Source organism: Eurytemora carolleeae, unplaced genomic scaffold, assembly GCF_000591075.1.
Source record: "Eurytemora carolleeae unplaced genomic scaffold, Eaff_2.0 scaffold1052, whole genome shotgun sequence".
NCBI classification, from domain to species: Eukaryota; Metazoa; Arthropoda; class Copepoda; order Calanoida; family Temoridae; genus Eurytemora; species Eurytemora carolleeae.
Window position 1 is genome coordinate 140,197 of NW_019396990.1, and position 18,890 is coordinate 159,086.

The 18,890-nt window shown below is 34.2% G+C and overlaps 1 protein-coding gene across 1 annotated transcript; it reads right to left on the reverse strand.

Moving 5' to 3' along the window:
- Positions 1–6,949: 6,949 nt before the first annotated feature.
- LOC111710844 (group XV phospholipase A2) lies at positions 6,950–18,377 on the reverse strand. The gene is made up of 15 exons (XM_023485013.1): positions 18,169–18,377; positions 17,939–18,029; positions 16,417–16,509; positions 15,886–15,965; positions 15,634–15,679; positions 14,856–14,887; positions 14,326–14,385; positions 13,365–13,435; positions 12,464–12,533; positions 11,568–11,582; positions 11,354–11,393; positions 9,961–9,998; positions 8,423–8,527; positions 7,991–8,047; positions 6,950–7,133 (listed from the first exon to the last, which is right to left on the reverse strand). Exons 2-15 carry the CDS (start codon positions 17,942–17,944, stop codon positions 7,022–7,024), a joined length of 825 nt encoding a protein of 274 aa, XP_023340781.1. The 5' UTR covers positions 17,945–18,029; positions 18,169–18,377; the 3' UTR covers positions 6,950–7,021.
- Between the last annotated feature and the right edge of the window lie 513 nt (positions 18,378–18,890).

The following is an 18,890-nucleotide window of genomic DNA, read 5'->3' on the forward strand; positions in this document are numbered from 1 at the left end:
AGTAGATAGAGGAAAAGTTATTAAAGAATAGAGAGAAAAAGGAGTAGATAGAGGAAAAGTTATTAAAGAATAGAAAGGAAAAGGAGTAGATAGAGGAAAAGTTATTAAAGAATAGAAAGGAAAAGGAGTAGATAGAGGAGAAGTTATTAAAGAATAAAGAGGAAAAGGAGTAGATAGAGGAAAAGTTATTAAAGAATATAGAGGAAAAGGAATATATAGAGGAAAAGTTATTAAAGAATAGAAAGGAAAAGGAGTAGATAGAGGAAAAGTTATTAAAGAATAGAGAGAAAAAGAAGTAGATAGAGGAAAAGTTATTAAAGAATAGAGAGGAAATGGAGTAGATAGAGGAAAAATTATTGAAGAATAGAGAGGAAAAGGAGTAGAAAGAGGAAAAATTATTAAAGAATAGAGAGGAAAAAGAGTAGATAGAGGAAAAGTTATGAAAGAATAGAGAGGAAATGGAGTAGATAGAGGAAAGGTTATTAAAGAATAGAGAGGAAAAGGTATTAAAGAAGAAGAAAGGAACGTATGGTACATATTTGTTTCGTTAATAAATTGTATGTATACTGTTTAATTTATAAAATTTATTTTAAAAATTTATAATTTTAATGAACTGACGTGGACAGTACAAAAAACAAAACAAAAATAGAAGAAATTTCGTGCAATCGTCTTTGAAATCTCATCCCTTGTGGTTACCCCTGTACATCTATATTAAATTTTCTTGATTTACTTTTGTGTGAAAGGAGTGTAAGGAATGTGAAGACTGCAGTGTTCACAGAAATCTTCCCTGAGAGCTGGGAACTTTGGAATTGTGAAGATCGAGATCAATGCTTGATCTCATCTATTCATTTATCTTCAAATTATCTGTATTCGATATCCTGCATGGTAATCGCACCAAGTTAAGGGTTGAAGGGATCTTTGATCCTGGGAGGAATAACTAAAATGAAGATATGAAAAAGTATAGTTTTTTATAGATTCTCTGATTTAAAGTGCCCACAGTCGATATCGAGATCAAGCAATCGCGATGATGAGCTTCCAACACAAAAGTTACAAGCTCTGATCTAGATATTTTTTGCCCCGCCTGGTTTGCAGCATGCTTCCCACACAACATGAAAACTGGATATTCACACGGTTAGATAATATTCTCAATCTTCCTTCATTCAACATATCAAAAATATGAATTTCATACACGTCTAACCCCTATACTATTTTGCTCCATATGTTCTTGTTCCAGCATCTTATCTAATCTATACTCTTACTGCACCATTGTTTTCTTGTTTTGGTATCTTATCTCATCTATACTCTTACTGCACCATTGATTTCTTGTTTTGGTATCTTATCTCATCTATACTCTTACTACACCATTGTTTTCTTGTTCTGGCATCTTATCTAATCTTTACTCTTACTACACCATTGTTTTCTTGTTCTGGTATCTTATCTAATCTATACTCTTACTACACCATTGATTTCTTGTTCTGGTATACTATCTAATCTATACTCTTACTGCACTATTGTTTGTTTTTAATTAAGTTTCATCGATTAGAAATGTTCAAGAGAAACAAAACAACTAGAAAATCTTGAAATATATATTAATAAGATAAAATTGAAATCATCTTAATGAAAGGTTTGGTTTAAAGAAATAATGCATGGCTGTCAGGGATTAATTCCGGCCTTTAAGAACTTTAAATGAAAGTTCGGACCTACAAAAGTATCGATCCCACCAATTCAACGTTTTTCTTTTCTACTTCAAAATTTAAGTAAAATGAGTAATGAAAATACTTTGGCTCTCCTAAATCTTTCCTTTTTAATGTGAGTTGCAATAAAATTTAGGCGCGAACGGTTTAGTTTGAATAAAATATACAGTTACATCATATGTATTTTACAAAAGAATAAAAACATTTCTATTCGTACTTTTCTAGTTTTTCTGAAAATATTTCAAGTTTCCCCATATCAACATTGAAGAAGAAGAATGAAGAAAGTTTTAACAATATTTTTGTTGTTTTAAATTTGCGGAGATGTGGTTTGCGCAATACCATCTTGTTATTTCCCAGAAAAGTTGTAGTTAAAAGACCATCAAACAAACCCCTCTTTAACTAGAAATACATCCACATATCTCTTCCTTTCTTCTATCTTATTGTACCCCCTGTACCCCCTGTATCCCCTTGTATCCGATTGTATCCCATTGTATCTCCTGTATTCTCTGTATACTCTTGTATCCACTGTAGCCAACTGCATACCCAGGTATTCACTGCAGACACCCTGTATGCCCTTGTTTCCTCTGTATCATCTGTATTCTGTATACCCTTGCATCCTCTGTATCCCCTTTATTCCCCTGTATATACCCTTGTATCCTCTGTATCCCCTTTATTCCCCTGTATACCCTTGTATCCCCCTGTATCCCCTTGTATCCCCTGTATCCCCCTGTATACCCTTGTATCCCCTGTATCCCTATGTATTGATTTCTTTAGAATGACCGGTTTCAAACTACTCTCACTATATAAACTGTGTTTTCTTTAATTCTTTATTCATATGGTGTTACTTGTTTGAAGAGAGATTGGATGTTTAACTGAAATAGATTGAAGTATTATAGCAACAATATAACATTGATAAGAATAATTTTTATAATGATTTCATATAATTACTTACACGAATGTCATCTATTAAGAAAGAAATCAAAGTAAGTTTACATCAGCGTCCATGGTTGGTTTAAGCCTTACTGAAGCTATACTCAGGATCCAGGCATACATACGTGCGTGCGCGCAGCAATTGTACATATTATATATAGTAAAATGGGAATAGATCAAATGCCTAATTTCAAAACACCCTATGTATTCCCTTGTATCTTCTTGTATTGTATATCTCTGTATCCCCTGTATCCCCATGTATCCTTTTGTATATCCCTGCATCACTATTACTAAATAGTTCATGTACAAGTTTACTTTGTCTAAAATTACAAGGTTCAAGCATAGATAAAGATAGATTGCGCATAAGACGACATTTTTCATCTTGAAAGATATAAATGTACAGAGATGTTTTAAAGATATTCCTATTAATTCCTATTATATAGATTAACTAGGTCGGTTGTGAACATTGGCTGTTCTTATATCATTGAGTACTTGTGGTGTACATGAGTTCTGTAGAGAGAAATTTAAGTTAGTTTAGTCCTTCTCATGTCCTTCTTCAGTTCTCGTTAATATGATATATTGCTCAGTAAAATATTGTTGTTCAAATAGTTCCATTCCCGGAGTTATTTAACACTCTATTATGAAATCCATTAAAACACCAAACCACCCCGCTTATCATTGAAGTACTTTGACCCCTAGAAGTATGAGTTCGCGGACTGTACAATTCTTGGTGATTTTGCGTACATAAGCTATCTATGTTTATTTATTTATCTATGGGTTCAAGCGTGAAGCTCAGAGTCTGTAACTTTAGAGATGAATATTTGGTTTGGGGTTTATCAATTTTCTGTCAACATTTTTTCAGATTTTAGTTTAATAGATTGAATATGATGGAACACTCGTAATATGTAGCTTTGCTTGGAGATCGATACAATTTTTCCAACCAAGCGAGTAGTAAAGCATCGCTGTACAATAGGAGTCTTTGAATACAAACATGCCGAGGTACTTTATGTAGTAAATAAAAAATATGGAAATGCTAGAGCATGGACGGAGGAGTACAGAAAAACAAAAATACCAGAGAACAGGAACTATAGAATCGCATGTCTGTAGAAGTACTTGAGTACATGAGTTCAGAAATACATAAGTTCAGGAGTACATGAGTACAGGAGTACATGAGTTCAGGAGTACATAAGTACATAATTAAAGTAGTTGAGTACAGGAGTTCAGGAGTACATGAGTACATAATTACAGTAGTTGACTTCTGTTCAGAAATACAGAAGCACAGGAGAACCGGAGTACAAACAAGTACACGAGAACAGGAGTACGCAAGTACATGAATACAGGTGTATACAAAAACAGGAGTACAGCCGCACACTAATATATGGAAACAGGTGTGTATGCAAGTACAGGAGAATAGAAGTACAAAAGTACATAAAAACATGTGTGTTTACAAGAACAGGAGTACACAAGTACATTGAAACAGGTATGTATGCATGTACAGGAGAACAGGAGAACAGGAGTACACAAGTACATGGAAACAAGTATTTATAATGTACAGGAGAACAGGAGAACGGGAATACACAAGCACATAGAAACAGGTGTGTATACAAGTACAGGAGAACAGGAGTACACAAGTATATAGAAACAGGTGTTATACATATATGAGCTGAGTAAGAAAATAAATGTTTTAATATTCTGATCACGAGGATAAGGATGGTCTTAAACTTACTCCAGTATACTTTTCAGGTATTGTAAACCCTAGGGGTTTAATATTGCAACCCAGCATACTGTACAAACTATAGAGGATGGACCAGAATACAATATCTTGTATCTAATTTTAAAATAATTTAAAAAGAAAACTTCCATTTACTTGTAGCTTTTGTTTAATGAAAAAGTATTTGTAACATATTGTTTTTATTGTTTTGTTTAAAATATGCATCGATGCAGTAACTTGTAAACCATTAGTTTAAAGTGAACTTTCGCGAAATATGAAAGGGGGTATAGGCTAACTGGGAAAAATTAGCGCTTTTGATCGCTACTAATCTTACTTCTATCTGTTGCGTCTATAAGGAGAAAATTTTTTAAAACGACTCATGCTGAAAAACCTATCAATGGAGAAGATTTCTGGGTCAAATTCTGGAAGTTCTTTAACAAGATCGGCTTCTAGATTTTCTGCCAATTCGGTCGAGATAAAATTTAATGAGTGTCCAGTAGCCTCAATAAGTTCTTCTGCTAGTTCAAATTGGGCAACAGGAGCGGATACGACATGCTCCGGCTGTTTTCCGATCAAAAGAATTCTAACAACAAAGCTGCAAATCCATCCACGTCATCTAGAAAATTAGAGATTTTAACTAGATACTCAAGACTTTAATGAATACTCAGGGTACAGGGGATACTTAGGGTACAGGGGATACTCAGGGTACAGGGGATACTTAGGGTACAGGGGATACTTAGGGTACAGTGAGTATTATCGTAATTTAAAGTGACCTGTCATTACTAGAATAACATGTACGACTTTAGTCTGATTATGAATTAATGAGCTATGCAGGTTTCTCTTTTTAAAAATTGAATTATATTCAATTGGAATTTTTCCATTAAAGTGGCATGCAGATTTAACCTTTCTAAATCAGACATTCCCCTCTTTTTTTAAAGAAGGGTATGGGTCGTCTGGGTCACTTAAAATTACAACCACTGTTACTGATGAAAAAGTAAGTAAAATTCTCACCAACATTCGTAGATGCATTTGTTTGCTTTAATATCTCTCCAGCTTCAACAAAGCTGCAAATCCATCCACGTCATTTAGTGGATACACAGGGTACAGTGGATACTCAGGGTACAGTGGATACTCAGGGTACGGTGAATACTCAGGGTACAGTGGATACTCAGGGTACGGTAGATACTCAGGGTACAGTGGATACTCAGGGTACAGTGGATACTCAGGGTGCAGTGGATACTCAGAAAATTGTTAAAAACGACTAATACCGAAGAACGTAGTGTCCATACAAATTGAGAAAATTGCAACATACGACTTAGACCGTAAAAAAATCGATTTAATTTCAAACAAATCATTTAGATATTACAACCTATAGTCATCGATTATCTTTCGCCACATTTGTATATAGTTTATTTTTCTGCAGTCCAGTGCTCAAGCTTCAAGTCTTTTGCTGATTGCTGTCGACCATGTGCTTGGGCTAGTCCTGTTCCTTTCTCTAGGTCTTTTCTGTTCCGCCTCAGCTCCGGACTGTCTTCAGGTTAGTCAACTATTCATCTGAGTTGAATGTTACAACTTTCTGAATTTGTATGGACGCTATGTTTTTCAGCATGAAACATTTGTAACAATTTTCTCCTTATAAACGCAACAGATAGAAGTGAGATTAGTAGCGATCAAAAGCGCTTATTTTGTATATACTACGATATTGGCCATTTTTCTCGTTGGACCCACTCAACTTAAAATCTTAAAATTAAGCCAAGAACATTTCTGTGGTTCTTTCGAGTTCCTCAATTAAAATTTGAGGCAAATCGGTCAAGGGGTTCATCAGTTATGATCGGCCATACCAACAAACAAACAAACAAACACCCATTACTACTTTATATATATAGATTATGCTTGGGAACCCAGCGCTGTCCAGATTACTAAAAGTTACTCCCGCCCGCCGTCGAACCACTAAACTTAGAATCTCAAAACCAAGCTGAAACATTCCCGTGGCAACTTTATATATATAGATACTCCAGTGTAAATGTAATAAATAAGTGATTTTGTAAATGTATTGTTATCATATTAATTTAACCTAAAATGGGGAATATTAAAGCCTCATTTAATCACGTTTTTTTCTAAATTGTAATACTTTTATAGAATGAGAAGTTTCGGTTCAGGTTCAGGTTCAGGTTCAGGTTCAGGTTTGGGTTCAGGTTACGGCGTAGTTTCGGGTTTATCTTTTAGTTGGTAAAATAAAATTTTGAACTAGTTTGGTATTCTACGTCAAGAGTGCGGTAAGTTAATTTCGTGTGTCCCAACATGCAAAGATGGCAATTTTTTTATTTTCATTTGTGGTTTCTCTGCAAAAGTGACTTAAGTGCATTTATTTTTTAAAAGAAAAAAGGAGAAATTCCTCTGAAATAGACGCTTTTCGATTCATAAATACGATGCTGTCCACCGCACTTTATATCAGATAATGTTCCAAGGGTAGCGTTGTATATTGGGCATTGCAATTTTTCCATGGTGGGTCACTTAAAGTTACACGTATAGTCCCTTTAAGTAAATGAGTTACGAGTAAGATTGAAAATATATTTTCATTTTCCGCTGATGCGTTGATTCTAAAGTTTAAATCTTTTACCTTATGGAAATATTTATTTGGTTTATATATTGGTTCAAATGCTTTTAAAATATTTTCTCCAGGAATTTAAATCACAAGTTGAGATTTTATAAATTCTAGAACTTCTGTAGTTTTAAGAATTTGTCCATGATCCAACCCTCGGAACACCATACTCCGGTCCCCCGGATTATTTAGAAACCTGGAAAAATACTAAATATACAGAGTGACCCACAAAACATCTTAAACGACGTTTTAAATTTAAGGGTGTATCAAAAAAAGTTGTAAGCTTTCCATATCTATAATGTGTACGCTTTGTACAAAATTTTAGATTTTCTGTGATAAAAATGGCACCTCTTTTGGAAATTCCATTCTCGTAAATTTGGGGTCATGATCAAAATAAATTTTAGGAAGACGACTTGTCTTTTACGAATTTTCAAGAAATATCGTGTCAGACTTTTAGTTTTTATTGTGCAGTAGAGGATATTCAGAGATTCAACCTTAAAGGGATTGTCTACGTGTTTTTAAGTAGCTCTACATATTCATAGTTTCCTCAACGATTTACGAGCAGTCCCTTGAACGCCTTTAAATACTTTAAGAGAGATCCCTTTAAGTTAAATAAATCTCCAAGAATGGTTTTCTAAATCAATTTCCGTCCTAGGTTGAGACTAGGGTTAGTTTCCATTCTACGCTGAGAACTGGACGGTTTCATCAGAATATCCAGCTTAAAGAGATAAACAGGATATTTGGGCAAAATATTTCTTTAAACTAAAAAACGGAGATATTTTCATAAGTAATGGCTTGTAATGTGATCATCATTAAATTTGAAGACAAAGAACCTGGATGGCTTTAAAGGAATTGCATTTTTGCCACAAACTCAAGTGTTCTAATTCCTGAACCTTCACAGCCTGATGGCGTAAACCTTTGTAATAGATTTTATAATTTGAAATAACAAAGGTCTACTTTATCGGATTGAAACCCCAATTCCTTTCCCAGACATATTAGCAATGATATTGAAACATAAAAACTATGCCCTCGTCCCTGTCTTTTTCTTTGTACCTGGAGCAGTATGCAAGACTGTTAACGGTTACAGAACCATCTCCGTCTCCCTTTATCCTGAGATACATTATGTTAGGGTTATCTCTATAAATCAAGCAGCTATCTACATCTTCGATTCTCCTAGTTTAGGTAATTTGGCATTAGGTTTGTATTTAGGTTTCTTAATGCAAGCGTAACTATATTTTACACTTAACTTACGGATGGTTTACATATCTGAGGTTTTACAGAAGACTAGACTTAGCTTTTGGACTTCAGAAAAGCTTTGACAACTAAGTATTTAAAACAGTAATAATTCTAAAAGCTCTCCCACTTAATTTAATTGATATTTTTAAAACCTAAACCTAAATTTCCTAACCTTTTTTCCGAAATATTGAAACAAAAGGATTTTCAAAGATTTCCGACAGTAAGGATTTTATGAGGAAGAGATCTAACCTGGTGGGCTGAGTGTCTGGAAATCCATCAGAGTATTCCAATCCTACAGGAGTAGGTACTCCAACAGAGTAGATACAGGTCGTCTTTACTCCAGGATGCTCCAACCTAACATTATATAGGAGTAGATACTCCAACATAGTAGATACAGGTCGTTTTTACTCCAAGATGCTCCAACCTAACATTATACAGGAGTATATACTCGAACAGAGTAGATACAGGTCGTCCTTAATCCAGGATGATCCAACCTAACATTATACAGGAAAAAGTACTCCACCAGAGTAGATACAGGTCGTCTTTACTCCAGGATGCTCCAACCTAACATTTTATAGGAGTAGATACTCCAGCAGAGTAGATACAGGTCGTCTTTACTCCAAGATGCTCCAACCTAACATTATACAGGAGTAGATACTCGAACAGAGTAGATATAGGTCGTCCTTATTCTAGGATGCTCCAACCTAACATTTTATAGGAGTAGATACTCCAGCAGAGTAGATACAGGTCGTCTTCACTCCAGGATGCTCAAACCTAACATCATATAGGAGTAGATACTCCAGCAGAGTAGATACAGGTCGCATTTACTTCAGAATGCTCCAACTTAACAATAGACTGGAGAAGTACTTCAACAGAGTAGATACAGGTTGTTTTTACTCCAGGATGCTCCAACAATTAACATTAAACTCGAGAAGTACTCCAACAGAGTAGATACAGGTCGTATTTACTCCAGGATGCTCCAACCTAACATTAAACTGGAGAAGTACTCCAACGGAGTAGATATAGGTCGTATTTACTCCAGGATTCTCCAACCTAACATTAAACTGGAGAAGTACTCCAACGGAGTAGATACAGGTCGTATTTACTCCAGGATTCTCCAACCTAACATTAAACTGGAGAAGTACTCCAACGGAGTAGATATAGGTCGTATTTACTCCAGGATTCTCCAACCTAACATTAAACTGGAGAAGTACTCCAACGGAGTAGATACAGGTCGTATTTACTCCAGGATTCTCCAACCTAACATTAAACTGGAGAAGTACTCCAACGGAGTAGATATAGGTCGTATTTACTCCAGGATTCTCCAACCTAACATTAAACTGGAGAAGTACTCCAACGGAGTAGATATAGGTCGTATTTACTCCAGGATTCTCCAACCTAACATTAAACTGGAGAAGTACTCCAACAGAGTAGATACCAATCGAAAAGAATGAAACTGCATGCGAAATGTTCAGAAACAAATCTCACATCAATTTAAGAATACAAAATACTGAATACAAATAAAAAATACTGCAAAATAATTTTAGTTTATATTCTAGTTTCCAAGTTAACGCTCTATTCATTGGGAAAAATTGTTTCGAAAACTTTATACAATGAAGAAATAAAGCGATAAAGAAAGCTTTAAAAATAAAAGTTAAACAAAATTGTTTTAAGCGAACACCCCTCCCATCTCTCTACCCCATACCCTATCCCATCCCCGACCACTCCCCGACCCCCTCCCGGCCTGCCACATATTCCTGTTTAAGGTTTTGAATCGAAACTTATACCTTGTAATATTTACAACATCGTCCATCATTGCTTGACCCTGAAAAAAAAAACTTCAAATTTTACACATTTATATTATCGCTTACATTTTTTTTTCATTATCCATCGAATGCTGACTTTTATATGAAATTTAATAGAAAATATTTTCATAATTCACTAAAATCAAACTTGAAAAAAAATTTCGCATTTTGATTAAAAACGCATGAAATATCGACATATTGACTTTCCATCCAAGTTAACAAAATTTTGACTCGCAAACTTCTATGAAATCGACAACAATCGATTTCATTCCCAAATACAGTTAAAAACCTTTGGACTTTTTGGACCTTTTTGCAAGAGTTTATCCGAGATAACGTGGGAAATAAGCTCCTTTAATATATTGCCTTACAAATATAGCTACAAACCATAAATAGAATATTTTAGAGGTGATCTCTTCATAGATGGAAAACGTCTCTAGATTTTGATTTTATAATTTTATTTATGTTGAAAACAAATAATGAGCGCCACAACAAACTTCTAAAGGATGTAAAACTGAAATACAAACTTCTGAAATACAAACCGCGGAATTACAAATTCTTAAAGAGAAAAACTCCTGAAATACAAAAAGAGAAAAACTCCTGGATTTCTGCAGTGCGCGGCCCCTTTTCATTTTTCATATTCATATTTTCTGAAGTTTGATCATTCCGAACTTTGTCTTATCAGGAGTTTGTACTTTCTGGAGTTTATTTTTATCAGAGATTGTCTCCTACGCATTTTAAATTTCAGAAGTTTGTAATTAAGGAGTTTGTAATTCAGGAGTTTGTATTTCAGGAGTTTGTTTTTCAAGAGTTTGTATTTCAAGTTTTTGTATTTCAGAAGTTCATATTTCAAGAGTTTGTATTTCAGGTATTTTGTATTTAAAGATTTTGTATTCCAGAGTTCATATTTCAAGATTTTATATTTTAGATATTTTGCATTTCAGAAGTTTGTATCTCAGGTCTTTGTATTTCAGGAGTTTGTATTTCAGAAGTTTGTATTTCAGGAGTTTATATTTCAGGAGTTTGTATTTCAGGAGTTTGTATTTCAGGAGTTTATATTTCATGAGTTTGTATTTCAGGAGTTTGTATTTCAGGAGTTTGTATTTCAAGAGTTTGTATTTCAGGAGTTTGTATTTCAGGAGTTTGTTTTTCAGGAGTTTATATTTCAGGAGTTTATATTTCAGGAGTTTATATTTCAGGAGTTTATATTTGAGGAGTTTATATTTGAGGAGTTTATATTTCAGGAGTTTATATTTCAGGAGTTTATATTTCAGGAGTTTATATTTCAGGAGTTTATATTTCAGGAGTTTATATTTGAGGAGTTTATATTTGAGGAGTTAGACAATAGACATGACACCACATAATGAACTAAAAGTACCTGGGGGTAACCGATGTCATTGAAGAATGTCGGATAATTTCTAAACTTTCAGAATTCAAGAAAATGATATTTTGTCCAAATTTACTTTTAATAGCATTAAAATTATTTTGTATTTATGCCCCCGTCGTAACACATAATTTTTTCTGTTCTGGACTTTTAAAATTCTTTATAACTTTGTTTAGATATTTAAATTATTTTCTTGTTTCATGCTTTCCTCACGGTATAGTTCCTAAACATGTTAATTGTTAGGAATGAAATAATTAGTTTTTCATTAAAACAAAGAAAGTACACACAGAGAAAAAATTTAATTATGAAAACTTTAAAGGGATTGTAAACGGACTTTTAGATTATTCTTTAATTAAAATACAATGTATCCCTTTGGTTTTCATTTTAACTTTTATTTTTTTTTGCATGACTTTAAAATGATTAAACATAAAAGGATAATTGAATAAACCTTTGATAAATTTACAGGATTTAAGATAATACTTGTAGCCTTCTTGATGATCTGCATGGAGCATTATAATCCTTGTATTCTAGATGATCTACCTATGTGGAGTATTATACTCCCTGTATTCTAGATGATCTGTGGAGTATTATACTTCCTGCATTCTAGATGATGTGTGGAGTATTATACTCCCTGTATTCTAGATGATGTCTTGAGTATTATACTTCCTGTATTCTAGAAGAAATGTGGAGTATTATACTTCCTGCATTCTAGATGATGTGTTGAGTATCATACTTCCTATATTCTAGATGATGTGTGAATTTATACTTCCTGCATTCTAGATCATGGTGGGAGTATTATACTTCCTGTATTCTAGATGATGTGTGGAGTATTATAGTCCCTGTATTCTAGATGCTGTGTGGAGTATTATACTCCCTGTATTCTAGATGATGTGTGGAGTATTATACTCCCTGTATTCTAGATGATGTGTGGAGTATTTTACTCCCTGTATTCTAGATGATATGTGGAGTATTATACTCCCTGTATTCTAAATTATGTGTGGAGTATTTTACTCCCTGTATTCTAGATGATGTGTGGAGTATTATACTCCCTGTATTCTAAATGATGTGTGGAGTATTATACTCCCTGTATTCTAGATGATCTACCTATGTGGAGTATGAACTAGAACTTGATCCAAGTTCTCCCATTTATGAGGATTAGGGAGCAAATAAACTCCTAAAATAATTTAGATCTTGTCTTTTCCATTTTTAGAATTACTTGGTGGGTTGAGAAAATACATACAGTGAGATTCTAAAACACTTGTCGACAAACTTTGCAACCAACGCTTTTTTAATTAAATCAAACATTTTTTTCCATTTCTTGTTTCTTTTACATATTTTAATACAGTCCAATTAATCTTTTTGATCTTAAAGCATTATTTCTAAAGTTTTCGTCGTTAAAATTGGGCTAACGTAAGTATTTAAATGTCTAAAATCATTTAAGATTCTTTAATCCAATTTGTTTGAAAAAACTTATTAAATAAGATTATAATTGCAATTCAAAACTATCTTATAGTTAAATAGTTATCTCTGATAAACAACAAAAAATCGTGCATCAACTATTGAGAATTATTATGCGTCTAGGAGCCTAGATCATGATGAAAACATGCTAACTAGTTTGGCCCGACCAAGAATGTAATGCAAGGAAAGTTTATTGTGGTTGCGTATACTCTGCGTACATATTGAAACCAGTTCTCTCTGGGCGGAATTTGTAAACAATGATAGATGCATCATTGTTCGTTTAGTATCCGAGGGGGTTAAAAGCATTAAATTCTGATCGTTTTGATAATTTTAATAATTCACATAATAGTTTCCTATGACCAGAATATTTCATTGATTATTTATGTGAAAGATGGATCCCATGTCAGGCTTCGACATCCGTCTTTTGTTTACATTACCGCCCAGAGATAGTACACTGCAGTACAAAAGATGCGTACACCTCTGAAATAACTTTCCTTGCATTACAACCTTGGGCCCGACGAAGTGAATACATGAATATTGAATATACCTGTTTCATAACTACGTTGTTCCTCTCTGATAACTAAGGGACTGATTACACTTATGTCCATGTTGTAACCACTATGATTAGAATTAAGGTTAATTGCAAAAAATAGTATTTTTTGCATTAAATATCTTTTTTATTCTTTAATGACTCCGGGTGTAAAGTTTTATATTGTCCAGATAAAAGATAAAGGTTTAAAAGGATGTTACGCGACGAAATCGTCTCGTCCTGATCAAGGTGCCCCTATTGATGTTGAAGGAATTCTACCGCGCCCCTGAGTCAGACTGTATAAGTTGCGTACTGCATCTTCATAAGAAGCCGGTTTTTAGATTTAGTCAAATGCATTTTATTCCTACAAATTTGTTAGTTACACTTGATACATTGTAGAGATACCTACGTCGTTTTTCAATCTTTCAGATTGAACCGTTTGTTCAGTACCAGAGCGCTGATTTATTCTGAGACGAAGAGATGATAGAGTAGTCGAAGGATTTGTGAGGCTATTGAACGTTCCAATCGACCTGAGCTGAATTATGACTTGGGGAGATACTATTAGGGTTATCCTGATAAATTGATATATTCACGGCCAGTGGTTTGGTCGCGAAACAAAGGATAATCTATACTTTATATGAGGAGAACTTTTCTCTATTTTCTTGCCACGAATATTTATAAACGATAATTTTAAAAGATACAGATGATACCGACATCCTACAAACTTTGTTTAATGCATGGTTACCCACACAGGATACAAGTTTAACGCCGACCCAAATCTCTTCAATTTAACTATCTATAAAGTTTGCCTAAAGCATAGGGTTTTAATCGTATGCTAGATGATTTTCAAAGAATAAAACAAGTTCAATGTTAAAAGGAACCAAGTATGCTAGAAAAAACATTCCAGTCCATTCATTAGCTTTCGGAAAACAAAGACGATTTATCTGTCGTCTCACTCTATACATATAATATATTCTACCTGGCGTATGTAATAAGCTGTAATGTTGCTCCGATCCAAGGACAATTCATCGGTATAAACCTTTAAACATAACACTATCCTTCTAGCTAACAAAAATAAATTTTTAAAGCGAGACAAGAAGATATAATAATGTAGAAAAAAATTGCATTTTTGTTGGACTCTTTAAAGGCTCTTTAGTAGGCCTGTGTAATTTGCCGTGAAAGGTGACAGCTTTTGATTTTATATGCATAAGATAACCTGATTTCAAATATTAACAACTTTTTATTAGATGTTAATACCTTCTAACCTTTCATTAGATGGTATTAAAGATTATTTAATATTTTAATTCAGGATATATTAGCCATACAACATTAACCACTGTAACCGTTAACGGCAAAGTACCCAGGCCTACTCTTTAGACGTTAAAAGTATTCGGGGTTCAGGTTTACAATTGCTGTAATTGGAGAAAACAAGATTTGTTTCCAAACCATTAACTCTATTTGTGGGGGAATGAAGAGAAGAGAAGAAGAAGGATGGTTTAAGGTTTGAACCTGGAGATATATCTGTCCAACCAGTCCTTATCCTGTAGTACAAATATACTGTGAGAACATTAATCATACTCAAACTAGATTTTTCAAATCTTTTATTTAAATTTATGTACAGCAAGCTTTATGGCTATACAAAGACACAAAATATGTGTTATGTAGATTAGATTATTATAAAAAGAAGAAATAAATCTTAAGAATATAGATATTGATGAAAAATATTACGGGAACTAAGCCGGGAACTTTTGAAAATATGGAAATACCTTAAGATATAAACTTATCTAAATTTAAGGTTTCAGTTAAGGTTTGCCGCGTAGCTCCAAAACTAACGAACATTACATTAGTAAACAGTTCTCCTCGTATATAGCAATACAATAAGGAAGACTTTCGTGTTTTTAAATTTTTTATTTTTACCAAGCTTCAAAACAGCATGAAGGCATACAAACCAAATCAAAACTTGATTATAAAAGTCGTCTTCGTTGTATTAATATAAACACCAACCACTGTAGTATAATTACAAACACAGGATTGATTACAAGAAAAGAATGTAGAATACAAATACAGGATAGATTACAGGAAAAGAATGTAGAATACAAATACAGGATAGATTACAGGAAAATAATGTAGATTACAAACACAGGATAGATTACAGGGAAATAATGTAGAATACAAATACAGGACAGATTACAGGAAAATAATAAAGATTACAAATACAGGATAGATTACAGGGAAATAAAGATTACAAACACAAGATAGATAACAGGAAAATAATAATATTCTATACCTGACTTTGTAGAAAATGCAGACCAAAGAGTCCACCCATACTATGACTGTAAACATGTTAGATGTATTATTAATATGGAGAATAGTAAAAAATATAAACAATAAGAAAATCAAAATTAAAAAGAACAAAGAGTATCAAGAAGAATATGAGAATTGGGAATAAAAAGACATAATGACATAAAGTGAGAATAATTGTGAATAAGAGTTATAATAATTTTAATATTTAAAATAAGAAGAGGTTTATGAAAAGTACCTTACTATAGAGACGGGTTTGTTGTTATTTCTTCTACTTGTATCCTCAATCAAATTCTTTAACTCATTGAAGTATTCAACCTAATCCAATCCAAGTTTTTTATTCTTCCTTCCGGAATATCTTTCCCTTCCATCCATTCTTTCCCTTCCTTCCCTTCTTTCCCTTCCTTCCCTTCTTTCCCTTCCTTCCCTTCATTCCCTTCCTTCTCTTCCTTCCCTTCTTTCCCTTCCTTCTCTTCCTTCAATCTTTCTTTCTTTCTTTCTTCCTTATTCTTTCTTTCTTTCGTTCTTTCGTTCTTTCGTTCTACCTTTTATATTTTCTCTCTTTCTTTTTCCCCCTTTTTTTCTTTCCTTCCTTCCTTCCATACTTCCTTTTTTCTCTCTTTTCTTTGTTTTTTTTCTTTGTTTCTTTTTTTCTTTTTTTTTTTTTTTTTCCTTTAATCATTCTTTACTTCTTTCTACTTTTATTTTAGTGTTTTTTCTTTCTTTCCTTCTTCCTTCCCTTCACACGTGTAATAAAAAAAATAGTTTCCTGTGAGTGTGGAGCAAATCTGAAATCGTAAGGTGCAGCTCTGATACTCTCTCCTCTTACATATCCTTGGGATACAAAGTATTCAACCATATCCTGGAATAAAAGGTACATGTTACAAGATTTAACAGAAAATTTTAAGCTTTAATGATATCAGGATATCACCTTTATTTAATTGCCTGCGTCTCCTAGTATCCAGGCAGACCAGGATTTACCTTTAGACATAATTGTCTACATCTGCTAGTATCCAGGTATACCATGATATTACCCTAATATAATTGCCTGAATCTTCTAGTATCCAGGCAGACCAGGTTATTACCTTCATATAATTGCCTGCGTCTGCTAGCATCCAGGTATACCATGATATTACCCTAATATAATTGCCTGAATCTTCTAGTATTCAGGCAGACCAGGATATCACCTTCATATAATTGCCTGCATCTGCTAGTATCCAGGTATACCAGGTTATTACCTTCATATAATTGCCTGCGTCTGCTAGCATCCAGGTATACCAGGATATTACCCTAATATAATTGCCTGACTCTGCTAGTATCTAGGCAGACCAGGATATTATCTTCATAAAATTGCTTGCGTCTGGTAGTATCCAGGTTTACCAGGATCTTACCTTCGTATAATTGCCTGCATCTGCTAGTATTCAGGTATACCATGATATTACCTTCATATTATTGCCTGCATCTGCTAGTATCCAGGTATACCAGGATATTACCCTCATATAATTGCCAGTATCACCTAGTATCCAGGTATACCAGGATATTACCTTCAAATAATTGCCTGCATCTGCTAGTATCCAGGTATACCAGGATATTACCTTCATATTATTGCCTGCATCTGATAGTATCCAGGTATACCAGGTTATTACCTTCATATAATTGCCAGCATCACCTAGTATCCAGGTATACCAGGATATTACCTTCAAATAATTGCCTGCATCTGCTAGTATCCAGGCAGACCAGGATATTACCTTCATATAATTGCCTGCATCTGCTAGTATCCAGGTATACCAGGATATTACCTTCATATAATTGCCTGCATCCGCTAGTATCCAGGTATACCAGGATAGTACCTTCATATAATTGCCTGCATCCGCTAGTATCCAGGTATACCAGGATATTACCTTCAAATAATTGCCTGCATCTGCTAGTATCCAGGTATACCAGGATATTACCTTCATATAATTGCCTGCATCTGCTAGTGTCCAGGTATGCCTGCATCTGCTAGTATCCAGGTATACCAGGATATTACCCTCATATAATTGCCAGCATCACCTAGTATCCAGGTATACCAGGATATTACCCTCATATAATTGCCTGCATCTGCTAGTATCCAGGACCCAGGTATACCAGGATATTATTTTTATATAATTGCCTGCATCTGCTAGTATCCTGGCAGACCAGGATATTACCTTCAAATAATTGCCTGCATCTGCTACTATCCAGGCAGCAAAGGATATTACCTTCAAATAATTGCCTGCGTCTGCTAGTATCCAGGCAGACCAGGATATTACCTTCATATAATTGCCTGCATCTGCTAGTATCCAGGCAGACCAGGACGGATCTAAGTACTCTACTCCACTGGTATCCCCGAAACCAGGAACCCTGAAATAATAATGGTTCATGGAGTAATATCATGGGTTGTACTGTACAACTTGCTCTAGCTAGTACAGCCTTGTAAATGAAATTAACTGGAGTGTACAGTGAAAGGGGGACAGGGAATGGTTATTTGATTACTTTGTACCTTGTGTAAACTCCTTTAACATTAGAACTGGTTCTACTGGTTTCATTGTAAACAAGTTTTATATTATCTGCCCAGCATCTAGAAATACAGTAGCATGGTTTTAGGATCAATTTGGACCCGTAAAGGTATTGCGGAACTTTTCCTGAAGTTTTTAAGAATTGTAAACCGCCAGATAAAGGGCCTGGCGTTGCCCGTGAAAAAAAATTATTTTTAAAATATTCTTTTTTAGCCTAAACACACAAAACCCCCCCCCCCCCTCAGTTACCCATGAATGTCCACAAAAAAATTCAGCCCATTCGGTCCACACTTTTTGGCAGGCTATAGGCAACATATTTATATCAATGTCTTGTTTTATTATATAGGTTAAATACTTTTGGAAATTAATGGCGGAAGATTTGTTACGGGGCCGCGGCAAGGGGCGCTGAACAATTTATAATTATAAAACCACAACAATGTGTAATCTTGTTTCCTGAAAGTTTAAGTATTTTAACTTTTAGAATTGCGATGGAAAATTTATTTAGTCTCGAATAGATGTGAATTTCGGGTTTATGGGACGGCTCATATAAGCAAATTTGGGATGTAAACAAACCAAGTCCCACAAGTTACGGGATATTGGTCCCACAGGTCTGAAGGGACTACATTTTAGGATGATGGGACCAGCCTTCCGGCTCATGGGACTGGTGTAATATGATACTTTAAATCTTGCAAATTTGAATTTTAGT